This window comes from Ciconia boyciana, chromosome 9 (genome assembly GCF_034638445.1).
Source record: "Ciconia boyciana chromosome 9, ASM3463844v1, whole genome shotgun sequence".
NCBI lineage: Eukaryota > Metazoa > Chordata > Aves > Ciconiiformes > Ciconiidae > Ciconia > Ciconia boyciana.
This window is the reverse complement of record NC_132942.1, coordinates 42,775,051-42,796,607: the sequence shown is the minus strand read 5'-3', so window position 1 is coordinate 42,796,607 and position 21,557 is coordinate 42,775,051. Positions and strand designations below refer to the sequence as shown.

Here is a 21,557-nt window from a genome sequence, read left to right as displayed (position 1 = left end):
AGAATTCACGTTCCCTTTGGTGGATACTGAATTGTGAAATGCAGCCTTGATTTGAAAACATATCTAGAACAGTATTACCATGTTTAGAAATTTCTGTTGATAAACAGAAAACATTTTGTTCATTCACCAGGTGGTGTTATTACGAATACCTGTCGAATTTAAAAAAAAAAATCCAACACAGTAATTCCCTAATCAATGCAAGTCCAAAGTTTAATGAAAGAGAAACCATGTGGATATGGTCCCCATACTGAAGGGATACGCATTACACGTTAGCAATTGAACGCTTAGCTTGAGACCATTATTTGGCAAATATTATGTATGTCATTCAGATCTTTCTTCAAATCTGGACAATGATAAAAAGTGCCAGGACAACACTGCTGGATAACCCTACACGAAATCAGTTTCTGCAAGAATGCAGTTTGATAGTCAACAGGCTAAATTTCTGAAGTTGTTTATAAAAAAAACCCAAACCTTGCAATACCTCCATTCCACAACCACTTGCTCTAGTGCTTACCTAGCTTTATCAATAAGAAATTTTTTTCTCATATGTAACATTGAAAAACATTTGTTACCAATTAAACTAAGCAATTCTTGTCTTGTTTGCTACCATCTGGGAGAGCAGTGAATCGCCACCTTCTTTATGAATTTGTTTTACGCATTTGAAGTTACATCCATGATCACTCCAACAATCTCATCTGAGACAAAGTAAATCCAAATTTTCCACGTTTGCCAAAACAGTATGGTTTTCAAATCTTACTTCTGTTTTCTCTGCTGCACTATTACATCTTCCTTGAGAAGTAATGCCTAAAGACTGGCATTTTCATCAAGTCCTCAAGCAACAACAGAATCATAGTTATCGTCCATCTTTTCCATATAAATTGGTATTAACACGCACTGGAAATAAAACTCAGTCTTCTTCAGCTTTACTAAGGAGACTTATCAACTCCCTAGAAATTCCAGATCCTTTTATTCTCTAATACTATTACTGACCATTTGATCTTTGTACTGTATGCTTGCATTTGATTTCTGTTCTGGTGTATCCTTCCATACTTGCATTTATTGGATTCCCCTCCTTTTAATTTAAAATCATTCCAGATTTAGTCAGATCTTAAATATTTGTGTTCTTCAATTCATCTGAAATTCTGCCTACTGTAAACAAATTTTACATGCACTGTTAATTCCATCATCCACAATGAAAACATTGCAAGAAAACATGATTCGGAAAATCTTTTTAGATTCTCCCATTGAAATTTTTCCTGAAGTTACCAAGAACAGTTAAAAGACTACTCAGAGAACAGCTATTTTTCCAGTCCCTTATTTCCCTAGCTTACTTAGAACATTATATAAGGCATTATTAACTATCATCAGGTATGCATCAGAGGGTAGTACCTGTGAACCACAGCAAGTGAAGCCTGAAAGTCATATTTTTTCACAAATACGGACCATTTATAACCTTACTATCCCTTAGAAAGGAATTATTAAAACATTTGTCCTAGCATCTAAATTAGGCTAAGGTGTATAATTAGTACGGTTGTCCCTTTCTAAATACGGAAGTGCCATACCTGTACTTCTCTACCATTCTGATGTTATCTGCCTGGAGTTTTGCCAAATTAACATCAATGGTTCATAGTCTGCTTCAGAAGTTCCTTTAGCTTGTTCACTAGTGTTGCCAGTAAAGTTTCTTACCACACACCTTAGCCACTTGCTAAAATTCTTCAGTATTGTTTTAAAATAAATTTAAAATTAAAATCTTCAGTATTTTTTCCTCAGGAAGATTAACATGAAATTTGTTTGTCTGTTTTATTTATTTTCTAGTCCCAGTCTTCATCTCCTTATCTTGTGGAGCTTTCATTTACATGTGAGGACTAAGAAACCATCTTTGCAGGTTGAATCACGTAGCATTAAACTATCTTCAAGGTGCCTGTGAATCATTAACCTCCCTTGTAATAACTGGTGAAATTAAGGCACAAACCAGCAATTTGTCCCTGGAAAAGTAACTTAGCTTCTTGTGTCCTGAGTTTATTTAGCACATGTTCTAAATAAAAACTGTACAGGAGGGCCTCAGAGCTCCAACATTAAGTCAGAAGATCTACTAATTTTGCTTGCTAAACTCGAGATACTTTAGCGTTTAGCACCCTGTGTCACTTGTGGTCAAAAATTGATTCCCATTGGCATGAGTTGAAACTGCTGATTTCCCATCAAATCAAACAACAGGAGCTCAACTCAGCCACAAAGAAAACAAGGAACACAATCAGCAGCTAACTATGAAAAACATACAGGATTGCTATACACCCTTATACAATGATGTTAACCTAGACAGATGATTTGAAATGAAATATGTATGGAATGGAGCAAATGATCTGTCTGGAAATCATAAAATGAAACTCATGTAACATTTTTGAGTGTGGGTGTATGAACAAAAGCACTAATGTACCTATTTCCCAAACAGGGCAGAGAACATTAAAAAAAATAACAGACAATGAAGAAAGCTGCCTTTTTCCACAGAGCAAAGTACTGATTATCATGGCATTCAGATCTTGATACTTCAGATCTGCTTTCAGTTTCATACTGAGAGCAGCAGCATCTGAATTATAGGAATTGCAGCAATATAACTCCTACTTAAGTCAGCTGCAATGAGAAGATGAATTCCTTTTCACTGGAAAAGCATCTATAGTCAGATTATTCCTCTGCAAAAACAGCTAGCTAACAGTGAAGGTGCAGAAGAAAATTGTATAAAAATTATATTGCTATTTTAATACATTGAAGACAAAATAAAAAGCTCTGCTCCCACCTGGTGGCAAAAAATAGTACAGAAACAGTAGAAGTCTAGAAAGTTAACTTAAAGCTGAAGCAACTTGGACAAGACAAAAAACCTTTTTCTTCTATGGCAAGCAGTTCTAGCTTTACGGTTGTCACAAAACAGTCTTAAGTTAAAACTCATTACCAAGTGATAGCTTAAGATTTTAAGAGTACAACATACTTCACTTGTATGGGTTCATACAAACCATAATCACCTGCTTATACACTTTTTTTTTTAATACGGTCAACTCTTTGTGACACCTAAGTGAAAAATACACAGAAGTATAAATTATTCTGACAGCTTTTCTCTCAACAGACAATTTTAAGTAATGAAACCATTATTAAGGAGGGGATGAGAGGCAGGCCTATACTTCTGGGTATTCTGAATAGAAATCTCCAGGTCAGCTTCTGGTTAAAGCCAAAAACTTTGACTTGAAGCTGTCACACACAAAACACCACTGTACTTGTAAATTAGCTTGTAGCATAAACAGCAGGATTTTGCACAAGCCTTTCTACATATAGACTATTTCATGGATTTGAAATAACTATTTTTGTTCCAACACTTATAAGTCAGTGACACAAAATGCAACCAACTGGATATTTTTCTTCATATTTTATGACCGAATGTGCAAAAACAAATCTCAGGCACATTCTAGTATTTCTCATTAGAACCACAAATATGACAGGACCAACGGTCAAAGCCTTTATATCACGCATTGCCTTTCCTGATGTACCCTCTGGACAGTTTCTTATGGTTATTCTTGAACAGGCGATAGCTAGCATTGTTTCTGAATCAAATAATATTGTTTATAATGGTTAAGGATAATTCTTCAAAATTTGAAAGACCGACCTCTCAAACAGCAAATCAATATAAAAACTATTTCCTAAATTAGAATTTCTGAAGCAGGATCTATTTAGACATTACACTCAAGCTACTGTAAGTGTCCAGGAATTTCAGCCACTTTGGCATAAATACATTAATACTCTTCTCATAATGGAATGCATTACAAGGTTATAAATACTGGATAACATAACACACCATTTTCAGAATAAACTTTTCTAACGTGTTCTCCCTACTACAGTAGCACACAGCTGAATGCAACCAGCCTATTTAAAATCAAAGATCACTTAAACATATTGTTTGATAAGTAGCAATAGTTGTACCGCATCTGGGATAATGACATGGCAATGTCTCACCAGAACATTTACTCAGGGGGATAACAAAACTAGCTTATTTAAATTACATCTTTCATAGCAGTGTTTGAACAGTCATCTTATTAAGAACATTAACAGAGGAATCTTCTCTATCAATATTGCACGCTCCTGTTTACAAGCAGAGTTAATACCCTTCCAGTGTAACATCCACTCGTGTGTATTAACTATACCTGCAATCTTTATGGCTACAGGATCCTCTGAAACTGGAACAGGTCCCTCTTTGACTTCAACCTGTTTTTCAGGGACCAGAGTAGATGTGGCAGGAGGGGTATACTTAGTCTCAACATAGACCACAGATGTGGAAGCAGAGGGCTTGGAATTGTGAAAAAGACTAGCCCACGATTTTGCAGGCTGATTAACAGGGACTGATCCTGCAACCGGGACTGTTGCCTCAGTAGAAGGTGAAGCTTCCTCAGGCTTAGCTTGGTCTGAGTCAGTGCTTTCCACAGTGTGCAATTCTACCCCATTGGCAGCTGTGTCCTCACCAGAGGATTCAAGTGTTTGTCCATTAGTAACGCCAAGATTTTCAGTAGTATCAGTACCAGCATAAGACTGTACAACAGCTGTCCTTAAAGGGCTATCTCTGCCAGTCTCTGAGGGGATGCAAAACTGTTCAGAATTAGTAACACGGCATACCTCAGGCTGCCCTGCAGTCCTGGTATTGTCTAGTGCGCTAGAAACAGAATCATCAGAGACAGCTTCATTAATGAAGTCCACAGAATTGTCCGGGCTGTTGCAAGTCCTTGGTGTGGCCAGGGAGTGTATGTCTCCCGTCAGTTCCGTATCCTCTGTGCTTATACTGTTTAGTCCCGATGAATTTGCATGGCCATTTACAAGAGCTTCCGTGGGAGCAATGCCATCACTGACATCTTCCAAGTAACTGTAGTATCCAGGCGGTCTTTTTTTCTTCTTTTTACGCTCCCTTTGTCCAAGGCCTCCAGATAAGCCATCGTTTTCAGCATTAGAACCGCTGTCCAAAGCAAGGGTTGGATCAGTGAACTGGCAGTCAATGGAGTTGTAGTTTGTTTCACCGAGACTATCATCAGGGGTTTTCTGAGCAGGTGCACAACTGAGAATGAATTCTGGAGCCTGAGGATTCAGAGTACTTGAAATACTGTAGTCTGTGTTATTTAGTACAGAGGACTGTGTCTCAATAACTTCATTAACACCAAATTCAATTCTCTGATACTCTTCCCCTGGACAAGAGAAAGCAAACCTGAGTTAATGAATGACATCTAATCAAAAAGCTACCAAAAAAAAAAAATCAAGAAAAAAACCCCATATTTTCCTGCAACTCAGAAAACAAACTACATTCCCTCAAACTAAAATAATTCTTATTCTCTTATCTGAATCCTGAAGGCCATTTCAAAACATGACTTTCCTGAAGACAACAGAGTATGATTCAGGTTTTCTTAAACAGAGTATGTAATTTTCCAGATCACGGCACAGTTCCTGCAAATAACACCTATTAAATTAACCTATTAAGAAAAACTATTAAAGCCCAGTGACTTTAGCAATATTCTGCATTAAATTAATTACTGGATAATTGCATATAAAATATGGTGCAATATTTATCTCCACACTTCTTCTAAAGCCAGTCTTTTCCACTGACAATTACAAAATCCAAGTCTCTACCTGTTTAACTTTTAAAAACAATTTCCATATGTGGACTTTGGTTTGGGGGGGGGTTGTTTGGTTTGGTTTTCCTGATGTGTAAATATTTATCATAATCCTTAATAACTGAAAAAAATTCTCTCAATTGTATGGAAACACTGCAATTACAGCTTTTGAAAGTCTAGGCTCATCAATATCTTATTAATCACAGTTAAATTTATTACTATATGAGAATATGATTTGACTATATGATTTTATGACAAGAAATACAACAGATATGCCTCAACATAAGTCAGTGTTCAACTTGTACATACAAGCAGTACTGAAAAATTTGTGAACAGGACTGAGTTTGGGTTTTTTTGTTTGTTTTGGGTTGGGTTTTGGTTTTTTTATTATTTTTTAATTATTATTTATTTACCCTGGAACTTTGACATGCTCTTTAACGAAATGCTAAGAAATACTCTCATGGCAGGCTGCAGTATCACAAAATATTGTCAGTCACAAAGTACTGCAATTTCATGGAACTTAATTAGTTTTATAATGCATACATGCTAACTAGTAACAGTGAATACTTCAGTTACAACTGCTTCCCTAACTATCAAATAAACAGATAATATTAATGAAACTGAGTCTCAGGAACGTCAAAGGTAAGCTCACATTTTAGCAGTTAAAGTTTTGTAGGTCCTTCTATGATACATATGCTACTGTTTGAAAGACTTTCATTTTAATATTTTCTGTTTCGTCAAAGATGGAAGGCTAAAAAAACACATGTCAAATTTTTAAGACTGTTACTAGAGAATCAAACAACACTAGATACTATTTCCAAAGGAATTTAAGTGGATACACCACTAAACTTTAAAGATTTTGTGCAACTTACATTATGTAAGACACGTCAACAAACACATATTGTCAAGTATACCACAGACACTCATTAAAAATGAGGTGGGTTTGGTTTAAAAAAAAAAAAAAAACCAACACACAAACAAAAAAAACCCACCACGCAACAAAAAGCACAAAACAGTTCCTAAGGGGAAAAAAGTTATTCGCACACCTAAGGAAATAATCCCATGGGAGGACAGAGTCTAGTGGAGAATGTTTTGATACATAACTGCCAACATAACTGTTCTGAAACTCTCCAAATACCTTCTAGAAAAGTTCACTGACAAAAATTTTAGCTTTTAAAAAAAAAAAGTGAAAGAAACAAGAATCTACAGGGTACATATTTTTTAATATCAAATGAAGAGTAACAAACATTCAATGTGTGTTGAGGTCTGACTTAGACATGCAATACCAACATGTTACAAATTAATGAACAGAGTTATATAATACAGATGTTAATTGCTTTTCTGCTTTGATCTATTAACCTGAGAAGTAAACACATTTCACACATCAATTTCAATCTCGCTGCCAGTCAGACTAAAGGAAACAAACAAAAAAAGAGAGATAAGAACTCTCCGTACACATCAGATTTCTCTAAATCATGTTAACAAGAGCCTGAATTTCAAATTTTCTTCACCTCTCCCCTACACCCATGAGAAAGCATTTTATAACACCATGCCTGTCAATCCACCATTCACCAGCTACTTCTGCAATCACTGACTAGCTATCACCAACCAGAAAAGAGGGCTTAAGTTTATTTTAAAAAAAATCAGCAGCCTAGAGGCAAGGAGGTGGAAAGCTGCTGCCTGATATCCACTTAAGAGGGAAGGGCTGGGAGATCTCAGGCATCACCTAACTGTTTAGCAGCAACACTAACTGGCTATCAGTGCTATGCACTGGCTGACCTGTCAGGACATACACGGCTAGAAACCAGCCACAGCTTCATTTGCTTGCAAATGCAGGGCATGGGTTTTAAGGGATATGGGACACAAATCCACAACAAAACTACTCCTCATTAGTTCATCTACTTATGGAGCAACTTGTTAGTTCAAGCATGAACCAAGAGCTAGCTTGTTACCATTTGTTGCTTGTGCTTTTTACTGTTACAACTGTAATGTCTAATATTCCTCCAACCACGATAGGAATGAACTACCGGGCACATTTCAAATCCCTACCAATTCAAAATAATCTGGGACTTCTGTTTCTTTTCCAAAATCCCAGTTAAAAAAATAATAATTGCTTCGAAACAAAGAACATGGCTTCCCTTCGTGGGCAAGTTAAGTCTACCACAGCCAAAAGTCAGAGTTCTCAGTTCCACACTCCTGTTCTCCTCCTCTACTCCAGCAAGGTTCCAGCACCTGTGTTACTGAAAGCTAACCTAGCAAAAAAAAATAATCCAAGCCAGAAATTTTGTTTGTTTTGGTGAACCTATCAGCTTACTGTACACTAGACAATCACAAGAGCCAACTCAGGGCAAGTGAGGAGCAGAAAACAAAACATGTCCCTTACAATTACGGCACAATGGTAACGTAGCTGAAAGTGCAACATGAACATCGTAGGCTAAAATCTTGCCAAGAGCATAACTGACATTCTAGCATTTAACATACAAATTAGGAAGTTACAGCTGAGGAATTAAACTTTACATCTTACAGCAGGATCAGAATAATAAATACCAGTAGCTACTGTATAGTTAGTCTATGGGATGACTGGCAGAAGCTCATTTGCCGTAACATCATGTCAAGTTCCTTTGAAAAAATGAGAGGTAATTTTTTCTATTTGTTTTGACTTTCCACTTTGCTTCTGGGCATCTTTGTTTCAATCTAGTTCCCAGTGCTATTTCTGAATGGACTGAAACAGATCTATCTGTCATGAACAACATGACATGCATATTGAAACAAGTATCAACAGATGCTCCAAGGACAAAGGCTATGTACAATAACCAAAGCTGTGAATACATAGTACTAATTAGTCTGAACAGAGTTCTGCATATTCGAGCTTCAGCCGTGATTTCATTATTCCTAGTAAGTATTAACAGATCTTCTAATTCTGTAATAAGTTAAATACTGAAGATAAGTATAGGAAAAAAATTAGACTATGGGGGGGTGACGACATGGCCAGTGTGTGTCATCTCATTATAATTATAAATATTCTGCATAAGCATAGCATTCCATTTTAGTTTCCACAGCTTCTTATGCAACCATCACAGTGATAATATGCATGCACAGTACAGTGCAGGCTTGTTAAAGACATTTTTCAGGCAAAACCTAATTTGCTGTCATTACCTAATCTCAGGGCTGGGAGGGGTTCTCTGAGGGTCTAGGAATGATCTGAAAAACATTTGTACAAACCAACTTTCTGTATGGCTTGTGAACATTAAAATCTCAGTCTTAAAGAACAGAACTTAAATCCACAGTTAGACAAAGCAATATATGACTGGACACCCCTGTCATCAACAACAGACAATTCCTACCATATGGTCCTTTTAATGAACATTTCAAACTCCTACTTAGAACTACTCGGGGTCCCAAAACTGGTCTTGTACTAAATAAAGCTCCTGAATTTTCAGAAATATTGCACATCTTCTTTCAAATGGGACCTGCTGTCCTTCTTTATGACTAGCTATCTTATTTACCTTTAAATACAAGGCCAAAGTCGCTAAGCATAATGATCAGGTGTTCTTAAACATTAATATGTGCATTTTGGTCCTCTTAAGTACTTTTGAGAAATGTCCAGACACTTGCATTATTTTGAAGGAGATCTGGATGTCATTTGTATCACTCATATACATCTGGGTAAGTCTCAGCTTCCTTGCTCTCCCCTGGTTCAGCGAAAAAAACAAACACTAATTTACCTTCTGCTTAAAATACTGAGGAAGTTTGGTTTAAACTATATAGAGTGATGATCACATGGCAACTCCTACTTAACTGTTAACTTTATATTAACTATGAAGTAAGGCCAGGTTGTAAGGTGTATGGCTTGAGACAGAGTAGACGTGTGACTGTTATAGCTTTAAAACGGGAACTCTGTAATGCATTTTTACATCAAGAGTCATACTTTCACCAAAAGAGAACAGGGGAAAAAAAAATTTCCAAAAAAATAGCTGAGCCAGACAGAAACAAGAGTCAAAGGGAACACTGAACAGAGCACTGCTTGCAGAGCCATTTTCAGGTTGCAACTGCCAGAAAATACTCATGCTACGGCTCTTACAGGAGGGCCAGCTGAATGCCACCCTAGTTACTTATTTCTTCAGTACAAGTTCTCTAGCAAGCTTCAGCCCCCCACCTTTTTACATCTACATCCTACAATATTTCTGCAAGACATTAAGATTGTGTGGTAGCACAATCAAGGAGAAGTAAGCATGTTCACCCTAATTAGCTGAAGTTGAATGCAGTATTTTCAAATACTCTCACGGATGTCATTCAATAATGGTGTTTAAAAAAAACTAACCTGCCAAATATATGCATATATATCCGCTGAATGAGTTCTAAAGATTAAACTTAAGGAGAGGTTGTAGTAAATCTAAGGAAAGTGTCACAGCCTTTAAGTTTAAAAAAAAAATGGATGTTGATTTCTTACCAACATGAAACTTACCTGTGGACTTAATACCACATGAAACTGTTTCATTGTATGGGGGGAGCTGTACAAAAAAGAAATGAAACTTATTTAAAGATAAGGCAACGATTAACATTTTATATCAGTTTCACTTGAAACATCTGAGTCCTTTAAAAATAACATCATTATTAAGGTTTGATTTTCTGAGAGTATGTCTTGAACTCATGCTTCTACATTTATCAAATCCCACACTGTAACTTCAAGTGTCCTTGAAGATTACCACAATTACTGAAAGATAAAGATTATCTTGGTTACACACCATAGGCTCATCAACTTCTCAAGCAATTCACCTCACAGCATCAGGATCTTCCTTCATCAACAGTAACTCACCATGATTTTAAAATGAGGAACATATCCTCTTTTTAGACAAAAACTGAAGATAGACCAAATTACCTGTGAAAGTATGAAACAAAGTTTTGCACAGACAACAGTCACACCTAAACCTTTTGACTCTCAACCTGGTTCAGCTATAGTGTTGCCTTGAAATGTTTCAGCTAAGCTGTATTCTTAATCACATTTAACAAAACCAAAAATTTATCATCGTCAGCCTAAGCATAATGTAACCAGAGCATACAGTTTCTATCTGGATTGTAAATATATCTAGTATAAAACACTGGCATCACTTTATGGACTCAGTGCTCGACAGAACCCCTGCTATTGTGTAACCACAAGTAGGCAATTTCTAATCCCCCCCTTGCCTGCTCCCAAACTCCCCTGGCAGCTGAAAGCCTTGTCCTGTGCCTGCATGAACTGGTAGCCATTGCTACACTGCAGTCCAGCAGATCCCTGGAGAACAGCGGAACCATTTCTGCAGTGGGAAATAAAACTTTGAGGGCATAGTGCAGTTTTATAATGCTATTCTAAATATTAATTATAATGGCGTAACAAATATCAAAGACTTCTCCATTTAAGTCTTCAGTTCTCTAAAGCTATAGATACTTACATATTGCTTTCTTAAAGCACTGTAGACAATAGTGCATCGAAAGTGTCAAGAAAAATATTCCTAAAATACCATTATAAAAAAGTGCATAAAAAGAAAACATACCAGAAAATCAATTTATAAGCCATAATACATCTTAATACATCAACTTTTCAGGTCAAAAATGAGAATCAATGGGCCAGAAAGAGGCTTCAAGCTGTTAAGAACCTATTATCCATATTAATTTTGAACACAGATTCAATATAATGCTATAGTTAGAGCTAAAAAAGTTAACTCAAAGTCTACAGTCAACAGTTTATGATAAAACTTGTAATTCTTGTTTTTCTCCAATTCAAAGGGCTTAAGAAAATAAAAAGTAAAAAAGAAAAAAAAAAAGTAGTCCACCTGTTGGTCCCCTACACATCTGGTTAATCAACAGCACCTTTGCAAAGTAGAGATTTCCAAGTTGCCCTGTTTGATGCAACTGGGTCATCTGAATCATCTCAGTCAAGATGTATCTGCTAGAACGTGTATTAAAAATGCCATGTAAAAAGAGACATTCTAGACAACTTTTAGCTTTAACTAGTCACTTGCGTCAGTCCACCCTTCACTCTATAGGTAAGGGACTTCAGAAGGACACCAGCATCAACAGATGCTGGGACTCCCAGAGCTGGCACTGCCCTCAACAGAATGTATGTCAAACACCACTGCAGTATTATAATCTCAGTTTTGTCCTTCTTGAATTTCACCTTATTTTTTTCAGACCACTTTTTTCTGAAATATCTGCACAGTGAAAAACTAATAAGCATAATTTTTATTTCATCATCCAGATAATTAAAACATTGAACTGAACCAGATCAAGGACAAACTTAAGGAACATTTTTCAACACAGTTTTTTATTTTGATAGCTAACCAGTAAGTGGTACACTTGAGACAGTTATAAAATGAAGTAAGATTGGTTTGAACGCTGTAGCTTCATGTTTCCTCAACATACTTTATGAGAATAGCTTTACAGAAGTCATGATATGACATTTTCACCTTCCACAATGTAAGCGTTAGAATAGCTGATGTAGGACACTTAAGGTGACACTACATAGGAGGCAAACGTCACACTGCTGCTACTGTATTTAATGGTGGGAAAACAGCAATATAATCAGAAGAAACATGTATTACCTGAAGATCTGTTCTGCATTGCTTCCAACATACCAGAGAAGATACAAAGCTATCCCTAAAGGCAAGTAGAAGCTATCTTTTTCTTTCTAAACTTCCTCTACCCCCCACCCCACTCCCTTCATGCACTTTTGTTGTTTAGCAGTATACTACGCTAATTATACTTGGAAAATTAAGTTACAGGAAACTAAGTCACATTAACAATGGTCGTCAGATTTGTAAAATGTGACAAAAGAATTCCCCCACCTACAGCTGAAGTGTTCATTTCCTTTATGTTGAGGGGGGAGGATGGAAGCATGATTGAAATACTTGAATAGAAATGTCTGGAGGAAAAACATGGAAATTGACCTAGAGGAAAATAATTTTTAAAGTTCGGAGATGAGGACAATGGCACAATACTCTTCCCTACAAAGGAACACAGTTTCTTCACTTTCTACCAAGAACTACAGAGAATAAGAGTCTACAATACTATCTGTAGTATGTTATGAACTCAAACACACAAAGACAACTGTTTCTACTCTGTGGCTCTCACTGCCACTGTAATTAGGTCATTATTGATCCATTTCTCAGACCTCACGCATAGCCTTCCTTGTAAGCATAGCTTTGATGGTTAGCAGTGCTCCACCTGTCAAAAAATATTAAGAATCCTTGTGCTTCAAAAGGCTCACAAGATTTAGAAGCCCACCTTACTTACAACCAAGAACACTGCTGAAAGTTTTCTCTATATCCACCTCTAAAAAACAAACAAACAAAATCAAAGCTAATAGGGCTGGATAACTCATTTTTAACATCTTATCACTACAATGTCAGCTATTCCAGCTCTGAAAGATGACAAGCAGAAGGTGGAATAATTAATTTCTTACTTCTAAAAATTGCCTTAACATCCACATACATGGAAAGTAGACTCCTGTTCAATATCTTCAGTTTGTAAACTAGCAAGATAAGAGAATGATAAAAAAATCATTTCATTGTTGTATTTCAAATCACACAAAGAGATGCAGCTTTAAAATGTTATTTTTAAAAGAAGTTTAAAGTAGATCTTACCTCAACAGAGCATCGTGGAGTCACAAAGAACTGATTAAATTCATCAGGGCTGAACTCCCCAAAAATATACTAAAAATAAAAGAGAAGGATTTTTGTTAAAGAAAGATTCATATTCAATACAATTAATAAATTCATGGTAAAATTTATTAAGATACCAGCATTCAAGAAGACCTGTGTGTTCAGAGCCAGAAACTCACCTGTTTGCGTCCCAAATCTCATCTGAATTCCTTCCCAAGTCTTTAGCAAAGTACTTTAGGCTCTAAAACTGTATACGATGCATTTTCCTTCAAATTCCCACTAGAGGTAATCACAGCACAAACTGCAGCTCATCCTGTGACCAGTTTTAAACCAACAACACGTAGGGTGAGAAGTTGCATCAGTTCATGTAAGCCCTAGACACAAGCTGGTTTACTTTCTAAAACAACAGATACCTACCCTTCACAACAGAAAAAAACAAGAATTACTGGCTGCTCATGGCTTGGACAGGTGTACTCTTCGCTGGGTAAAGAACTGGCTGGATGGCCGGGCCCAAAGAGCGGTGGTGCATGGAGTTTAGTCCAGTTGGTGGCCAGTCACAAGGGGTGTCCCCCAGGGCTCTGTGCTGGGGCCAGTCCTGTTTAATATCTTTATCAATGATCTGGACGAGGGGATCGAGTGCACCCTCAGTCAGTTTGCAGATGACACCAAGTTGTGCAGGACTGTTGATCTGCTTGAGGGGAGGAAGGCTCTGCAGAGGGACCTGGACAGGCTGGATCGATGGGCTGAGGCCAATTCTATGAGGTTTAACAAGTCTCAGTGCAAGGTCCTGCACTTGGGCCACAACAACCCCATGCAACGCTACAGGCTTGGGGAAGAGTGGCTGGAAAGCTGCCTGGCAGAGAAGGACCTGGGCGTGTTGGTTGACGGCCGCCTGAATGTGAGCCAGCAGTGTGCCCAGGTGGCCAAGAAAGCCAATGGCATCCTGGCTTGTATCAGAAATAGTGTGGCCAGCAGGACTAGGGCAGTGATCGTGCCCCTGTACTCAGCACTGGTGAGGCCGCACCTCAAATACTGTGTTCAGTTTTGGGCCCCTCACTACAAGAGAGACACTGAGGAGCTGGAGCGTGTCCAGAGAAGGGCAACAAAGCTGGGGAAGGGTCTGGAGCACAAGGCTGATGAGGAGCGGCTGAGGGAACTGGGGTTGTTCAGCCTGGAGAAAAGGAGGCTGAGGGGAGACCTCATCACTCTCTACAACTGCCTGAAAGGAGGTTGTAGAGAGGTGGGGGTCGGTCTCTTCTCCCAGGTAACAAGTGATAGGACGAGAGGAAATGGCCTCAAGTTGCACCAGGGGAGGTTGAGACTGGATATTAGGAAATTTTACTTCACTGAAAGGGTTGTCAAGCATTGGAACAGGCTGCCCAGGGAAGTGGTTGAGTCGCCACCCCTGAAGGTATTTAAAAGTTTGGATGAGGTGCTTAGGGACATGGTGTAGTGGTAGTCTTGGTAGTGGTAGGTTTACAGTTGGACTTGATGATCTTCAAGGTCTTTTCCAACCTATACGATTCTGTGGTACTCTTCCAGAGTTCTGCTAAATAATGAGTTGCGCAAAACTAATGGTAGCACTACCTGAGTGCACAAGCACAGAACTGAAACTGCGTAGATGTAAAAAAATACACAAGGTCTAAATATCATCAATTTTAGTACAGCTGCTCTTAAGAATTTTGTTACCCCTGTGCCTGAAACTCTGCACAACAAACCCAAGATAAAATGTCTTTTCCCAACATTACCTTCCTGCACCCTTCCAGATATTTTGCATCTACATTTCTATGGAAAAAAGTAAGTACCTAACAAGACCACAAAAAACCCACACTAACATGAGAGCTTGTATTTAGTTTACAGAAAATGAAACATTCCCAATACAAAGGCCTGACGTTGGCATTTCATAGCCCCTGGAAGTTTCTATAAACTTCCACCACCAGTTGTAATTAGCTGAATAGCATCTGAACATTCAGGACAGCGCAGAGATACTGGGATAGAAAGAAGCTGAAAAAGGAGTTGAGTAACCTGACAAAATAGACAAGAGGACTGGAAAATACCACTAACAACACATTCTTGGCACGTGGAAGGTTATTCACTTTAACAGTCACTAGTCACAAATATTATGGCTATGGATAAAAGCAGGTCAGTTTGGCCCAGTATCTTATAGCTTACCACTCTCATTCATCTTGAGTGCACTCTGATGGTCATTTAAGATAACCCTTTGCTCTCCTCCACCATTCCATCAGAAAACCGGGGAAGACACCAGCTTTTCCATCAGTGTCAAGTCTTGCTCATGGTAAATCCTTAGCTTGGCTGTATCAAGATATAACTAACTAGACTGGGAGTTGAACCATAGAAAAAAGTTCTCAAAATTCGAAAAATCATCTCTAGTGAAGTGCAGGCTGTTGCCACAAACTGTAGATTCAGTAATTCAACCACGGTATGTTTTTTTTTTTTAGACTTTAGGTGGTTTATTCCAATAAAACTCATGTACTTGCTGTTCGCATGACTCACAGCCATTTACATTCATAAATTTCAAAGCTTAAGTTCAAGCTAAATTCCACAGCAATTACAAAATGTAGTTTTCTTACACAAAAAGTGATTTATACATATATCACTTTTATGTGTGGAAAGAGTTTAACCATTTTAATGCCCTTCAGTGTTTTTAAACAAATATTAATATAATCTGGTTTAGTCGACAAACAATTCTAACAGTCAAAACAAACTGGAACACCTGTGATATAAACATTTGAAGCACAGTGAAACAGTTAATGCTTTAAATAACCTTCACATAACCAACTGCTAACTACCAACTGAGAGAGTACAACACCTAAACAGTACCAGATCCCTAAATTGTACTTGAGTGAATGGCTTCACAGTTCTTGGCACAGGACTTAAACTTGGCTTATGCTCTCAATATAACCAAGTAATTTTTATTCAGTAACATACCAGCTAGAATTTACCATATTCCAAAAACATGCCTGTGAAAAACACTTGCTGAATCATAACTAAATTATGTTTTCAGGAGATATTTCTGATGCAGTCATGCAACAGAACAATAATCTCAACATAGACTATTAAAAGTTATATAAATCCAACCCTAATTCCTCCATAAAATAATACAGTCTTTTCATTTACCAGAGTTTTTAATCAAGGTATCACAGGCCTGGTACTTCTTTCCGAGCAAAAGAAAGCACTACTTTTTAATTAGGGAACACAAGACAAAAGTTAAACAAAGTGATCATTAATACTATCTTAATGGAACTGTTGATGTATTCAGACAGGAAAATGTGTCTATGCAACTGTTTCTTCATAATTTAAAACAGGACACTAAAAATCTACCAACATCTAACCCAAAACCTAATCCTCACCAGACTATAGTGCAAAAACCCCCATCCCATTTGGGACTGAAGAAACCAGAACTGTATTTGATTTTAGGAGGCTTCATTTAACAATGCTTTATACCTGCAAACACAAAGTAAACCAGTTAAAAGATCCCTGCATAATAAACTGAGAAAAATACTGTTTCAAAATAAACTTATTAGGCCATATGAGTGACAACATTAAACCTACCCAACTTAACTGACCTTCCTGTCCTCTGCCTCTCAAGTCAGCCTCGTCTCCCAAGAAATAGATTTCTGCAAGCTGCACACAGCACCCTCTGCTAGCACGACAGGATCTTCTACCCTTTTTAAGGCAACACTACGTGCTTATGTGAAAGAGAACCAAGATATCACATCGCTTGGAGAGTATAATAATCTCTACAAAAAAAGGATGCAGTGGGGGGAAAGCCATTGCATTTAAGCAACTTGAAATACAGTGCTAGCTTCCTGCCTGCTGTCTGTCTATCCTACATCCCAATGAATCAGCATGCCTGGCACTATACAAATGATCTCTGTGCAAGAACATACTTTAGCTGCACTAAAAGTGCTTCACAGCACTTTGAGGTCCCAATCACAGGTAACAGGTTGGGACTTGACCCCACACGAGCTCCAAGGAAAAAGTGGGTTTCAGATACAGTCTGTTTACAGTCAGCCCTAACGCAGGCAAGAGATTGTGATTTGCTTGGAGGTAAGCTGCTTGTCATGTCAACGATGCACTGACACATCGGTAATGAAGAGCCTTTTACTTTACAGTAACTACAACTGTCCCACTACCTGAGCAAAGAACGAGCACAACTGCCATGATACTGCATATGAAAAGACAGCTGAACTGGCCCAGTCAGCAAAATCCATGCCTATTACCATCAATAATACATAAACCAGAGTATGTATGGCAACATACACACCAAAATATTAAAAAATACTACCAGTTAAAAGTTGAAGCTTAATTAGAGCTCTACACAAATTTCATTTTAAGGCAAAAAAATCAAGCTTTCTCCAAGCAAAAATATTGTTTAGCATTCAATTAAATCTTTCAAAAATTAATTTTTATTTACATCCTCAGACAAAAAAGCATCTGCTTGAAAAACATGCTAAACAGTAGACAATGGTCTAAGTGGTAACTCACAAGGTACAGCTGGAATGATTCTTAGAAAAGAGAGTCTAGTCTTACACCAACACTGCATTTGGAAGAAAAACTCTGAGAGAATATCGGGGAGAAGTTTTGAAAAATTCCAACTGTAACGTTGCCCCTGGACTTACTTTTAAAGATACATAATCCCTAAGAGGCTTAATTCAGAGTCAAATCTGATCTCCCTCTCCTTCTCAAACCGTTTCTGCAACCTACATAGAAGCTTTCTGCTCTGGCTCCTGGGAAAGAATCCTCTCCCACTTTTTCAGGAGCACGTATTTCACACTGCATTTCTCCTGCTACTCCTCATGTTATTTAACTCTGCAGAGCAATCATTAACCTTGCATTAAGTATATTCAAGGATCCCTTAAGATACCTCAGTCTGGTGAGCTTGATTTCTGCCACAGATTAAGAGCAATGTCAAAACAGTATCATATAAATTTCAGTGATCTTCCACCTGCAGCTGTATAAGAAAAACAGATGGAAAATAATAGTCTTCTCCGGGGGGGGGGGGGGGGGGGGGGGGGGGCAGGAGCATGCGAGTGTCGAGAGGACAAGGCTTTGTGGAATTCTTGGGGGGGAGGTATCTACCTCTACTATTTTTTCACTTTCTCATCAGTGTTTCCAAACCTCTCCTTTGGAATAGAAAAACAAAACAGTAAACCTAAAACATACCGATAGATCTATTCCATTTTGCAAGTCATGACTGTAACCCAATTTCACCATTTGCCAGACATATATAATACGTTATTAACTATATTAAAATTAACATGATTTTAACTAATGTGAGTAAACATATACCAACATAACAAAATGCCTTTTCTCACACTGCATGATCAGAAATTGATGTTTTTTCCATGTAGTATCCTTCATACTGAGGTTTAACAACCAATCACTTTAAATATTCACAAGGGTTGCTTTCCACCCTTTTTTAAATGCCAGTTTCAAGATACACAAGTTCTAAACTTCTGGGAGTTTTCAAATGTGAATGCTTCTTGCAGATGCTCACATCTATGAGACCAAGGATGAAAATAAGAGTAAACAATGCTTGAATAAACCTTAAAAATGAGATAGCATAAGGTGGGATGGTACACGACATATACAAAATCTCTCCTTTCAGATACTGACACTGACATATACAAAATCTCTCCTTTCAGATACTGACACTAACAACAACTAGCACATAAATTTAAAAAAAGCCAATGCAAAATTAAATATACTTTGTGCAATTCTAAAATGGTATCTCTCTTCACATGAAGCTGCTGGTGGCACGGGCGCTCCCGTTTTTAATTAAACTTTCTTATGTTACCAGTACTTCAGATTTATTTGCCTTATTTCCACCTATCAAGATTTTGCAATTAAAAATTCAGGGATTTAATTCAAAACATTCTCATACAGCTTTGGAAAGTACAAAAAAAAGTACAACTAAATTCCTGAAAATGTTTGAAAGAACCAGATACAAGTGTAGTTCTGAACTCCTTCTGTGTGACTGAAGAGAAGACATCAAAAGACTTGTATCTTTGCTGCCTTCTTGAAGAACTTACAATCGTGAGACTAGAATATTACGCAAATACTCTGCAGATGAGAATTTTTTTAAATGTATATCACATTTGCAATATATTTTTTCTATAATACAAATTAAGAATATTGAATGAATGATACTGTTGAAGCTGGTACAGAGGAAAGGACTTTCAGCCTGCATTTTCAAAACTCACTAGTGAGCTGGTGTCACCAATTTTAGTGTTGAGTCTGACATGCTGTCAGGGATCAAATTTCCCTGTGTCAAGTACCTGCCTCTCAACATTAGTTCTCTTAAAAAAAAATACTCATGTTAAATACCTCTCAGAGCAACACCCCAAACCCTCCTGATTGTCAGTCGCTGGTGTTTCCAGTTGCAACAAAACTGGAATCAGTTTCTACGTTAATCTCTATAATATGATTACAATAGCATAACATACATCTGCACTCCAGCAGATTTTAAACCACTTTGAACAAAACATTTCATCAATGCCATCACCTTTACATCTTCAAGATCCTAACTGCATCTAGATTATAACACAAATTACATAAAACCAATTAAGCAAATAAATCTACACAAGAAAGTTTGTTTTCTACCACACAGGAATGACAGTAAGAGTACTTTTATATTTGTAAAATAACTCTGATTACCATAACTGTCTAAGTGGCATCTTAACTTCACAGACAAAAGCAGCAGCAACAGAACTAATTCCAAAAAGGGGGAAAGAAAGTTCTCCAAAGACCCCAAAGGATTAAAATGCCTGACCTGCAGGCTGTCCCCATGTCAACTGTTTTTTGCTGTGCTCTCCTTAACCACTTAAAAAATGAACGCTAATGTTACCCCACTGCCTGTAATAAAATCTCCACTGGTATTCCAGTCTAGCAACACGAACACTCTCCTGGAGGATTACAAGGAGGAGGAGTACGTGTTACACAGCTGCTTGTCCTAGAAAAATGGGCAGAAATAGCTCTGCTGATGCATCATCATCTTGGCATCACCTGTGCTACAAGAAAGCTAGGAAAATGAAGTGTCAACTTCTGCTTTCAAGAAGCATTAACGTGGCTTTCATCTAATAACCAACTGCTTCAGATCTTCCAGTCAAATTAGTTTAAGCTGCAAGTACTCCCACTTCAACTGCTTTTCCACAAATGAGTTAAAAATACAGCTTTTACTTAATGGTGGCAAAGAATAATTCAACTATACCTAAGCAGAAGGCCTAGCAAGTCAAAACTAGTTCACATATAAATTGAAATGATGAAATAGTTTATATATACCATAAACTATAGAATCTTGGTCACCGAGCTACTTCTACAAAGTGTACATATTCTTAAAGCTATCGGGATAGGCTGGAGTGGAGGAAGAAAATGAACCATTCAGACAAAAGCCTGTTTTCTGGCAAGGAAAAACGGGCACATGTGTATGACTGCACTTGGGTTTTATTAGCAGAGAAAACGCTCTTACATTAGTCATCCCAGCAGCAAATAAGGTATTTCTCCCTCACCCTTTACTCCTCTTTCACTTTGTCAAGGTTTGTCAATTTTTTTTTCTGGAAAGTGTAGGGAAAGACAACCTTCCCTCAGGTTCTCCTTCCTTTTGATCTGAAATCCATCAAGTCTAAGTACACAGATGATTACTTAATTTGATACGACAAGGTTTTTCTAACTTCCAAATCCCAAGAAACTTATTGCTAAAATGCTTATAAAAACACAGACAAAAATGTGAGACTGAAAACCAGTTTTTTTGGGTTTTGTTTTGTGGGGGTTTTTGTTTGTGGGTTTGGTTTTTTTTTTTTTAGATTCTGAATTTGCAAGCAACAACCCATAACCAGGAGCTATGAAGACCACTGGCCATATATTTACAGCTGTATCACAGCCTAAGTAGTAGCATTTTAGGCAAACCAGTTTCTGAAAAAATCCTATGTTGATATATCCTCTTCATGGAAAAATAAAGTCCATTTTTATAAATAAAAATGTATGGAAATGAAGTTGTACTTTAAGGCGGAGTGGTTGCATATTAAAGCTTTTAGCAGTTGAAAATGCAACGAATCATGAGCAAACTCTTAGTACAGCTTACAGTCCTTTATCACTAGCCTGCTGCTTAAAACTAGAACATTAACAAATCTACATAGTGCCTGGAGAAAGATCAGAGCTAGGTAAATGTAGGTCAACTAAGCCCATGAGTCAGTGCAACTCTGCCTGCCTACCATTTAAGCAATCAAAGGCTCAAAATATAGTGCATGACTGTACCTTCCCTTCT

General features: G+C 37.5%; 1 protein-coding gene across 3 annotated transcripts in view; it reads right to left on the bottom strand.

The window, feature by feature from the left end:
* Positions 1-21,557, bottom strand: part of USP10 (ubiquitin specific peptidase 10) — a 58,210-nt gene that overhangs the window by 23,108 nt on the left and 13,545 nt on the right. For 2 of the 3 annotated variants that reach the window (XM_072872513.1, XM_072872515.1), the window contains exons 2-4: positions 13,253-13,321; positions 10,099-10,144; positions 4,185-5,210 (exon numbers count right to left, since the gene is read on the bottom strand). In XM_072872513.1, the coding sequence (XP_072728614.1) occupies positions 4,185-5,210; positions 10,099-10,144; positions 13,253-13,321 (1,141 nt within the window). Of the gene's footprint in view, positions 1-4,184; positions 5,211-10,098; positions 10,145-13,071; positions 13,141-13,252; positions 13,322-21,557 lie in introns of all 3 variants that reach the window. The other variant, XM_072872514.1, reaches the window with a different exon arrangement.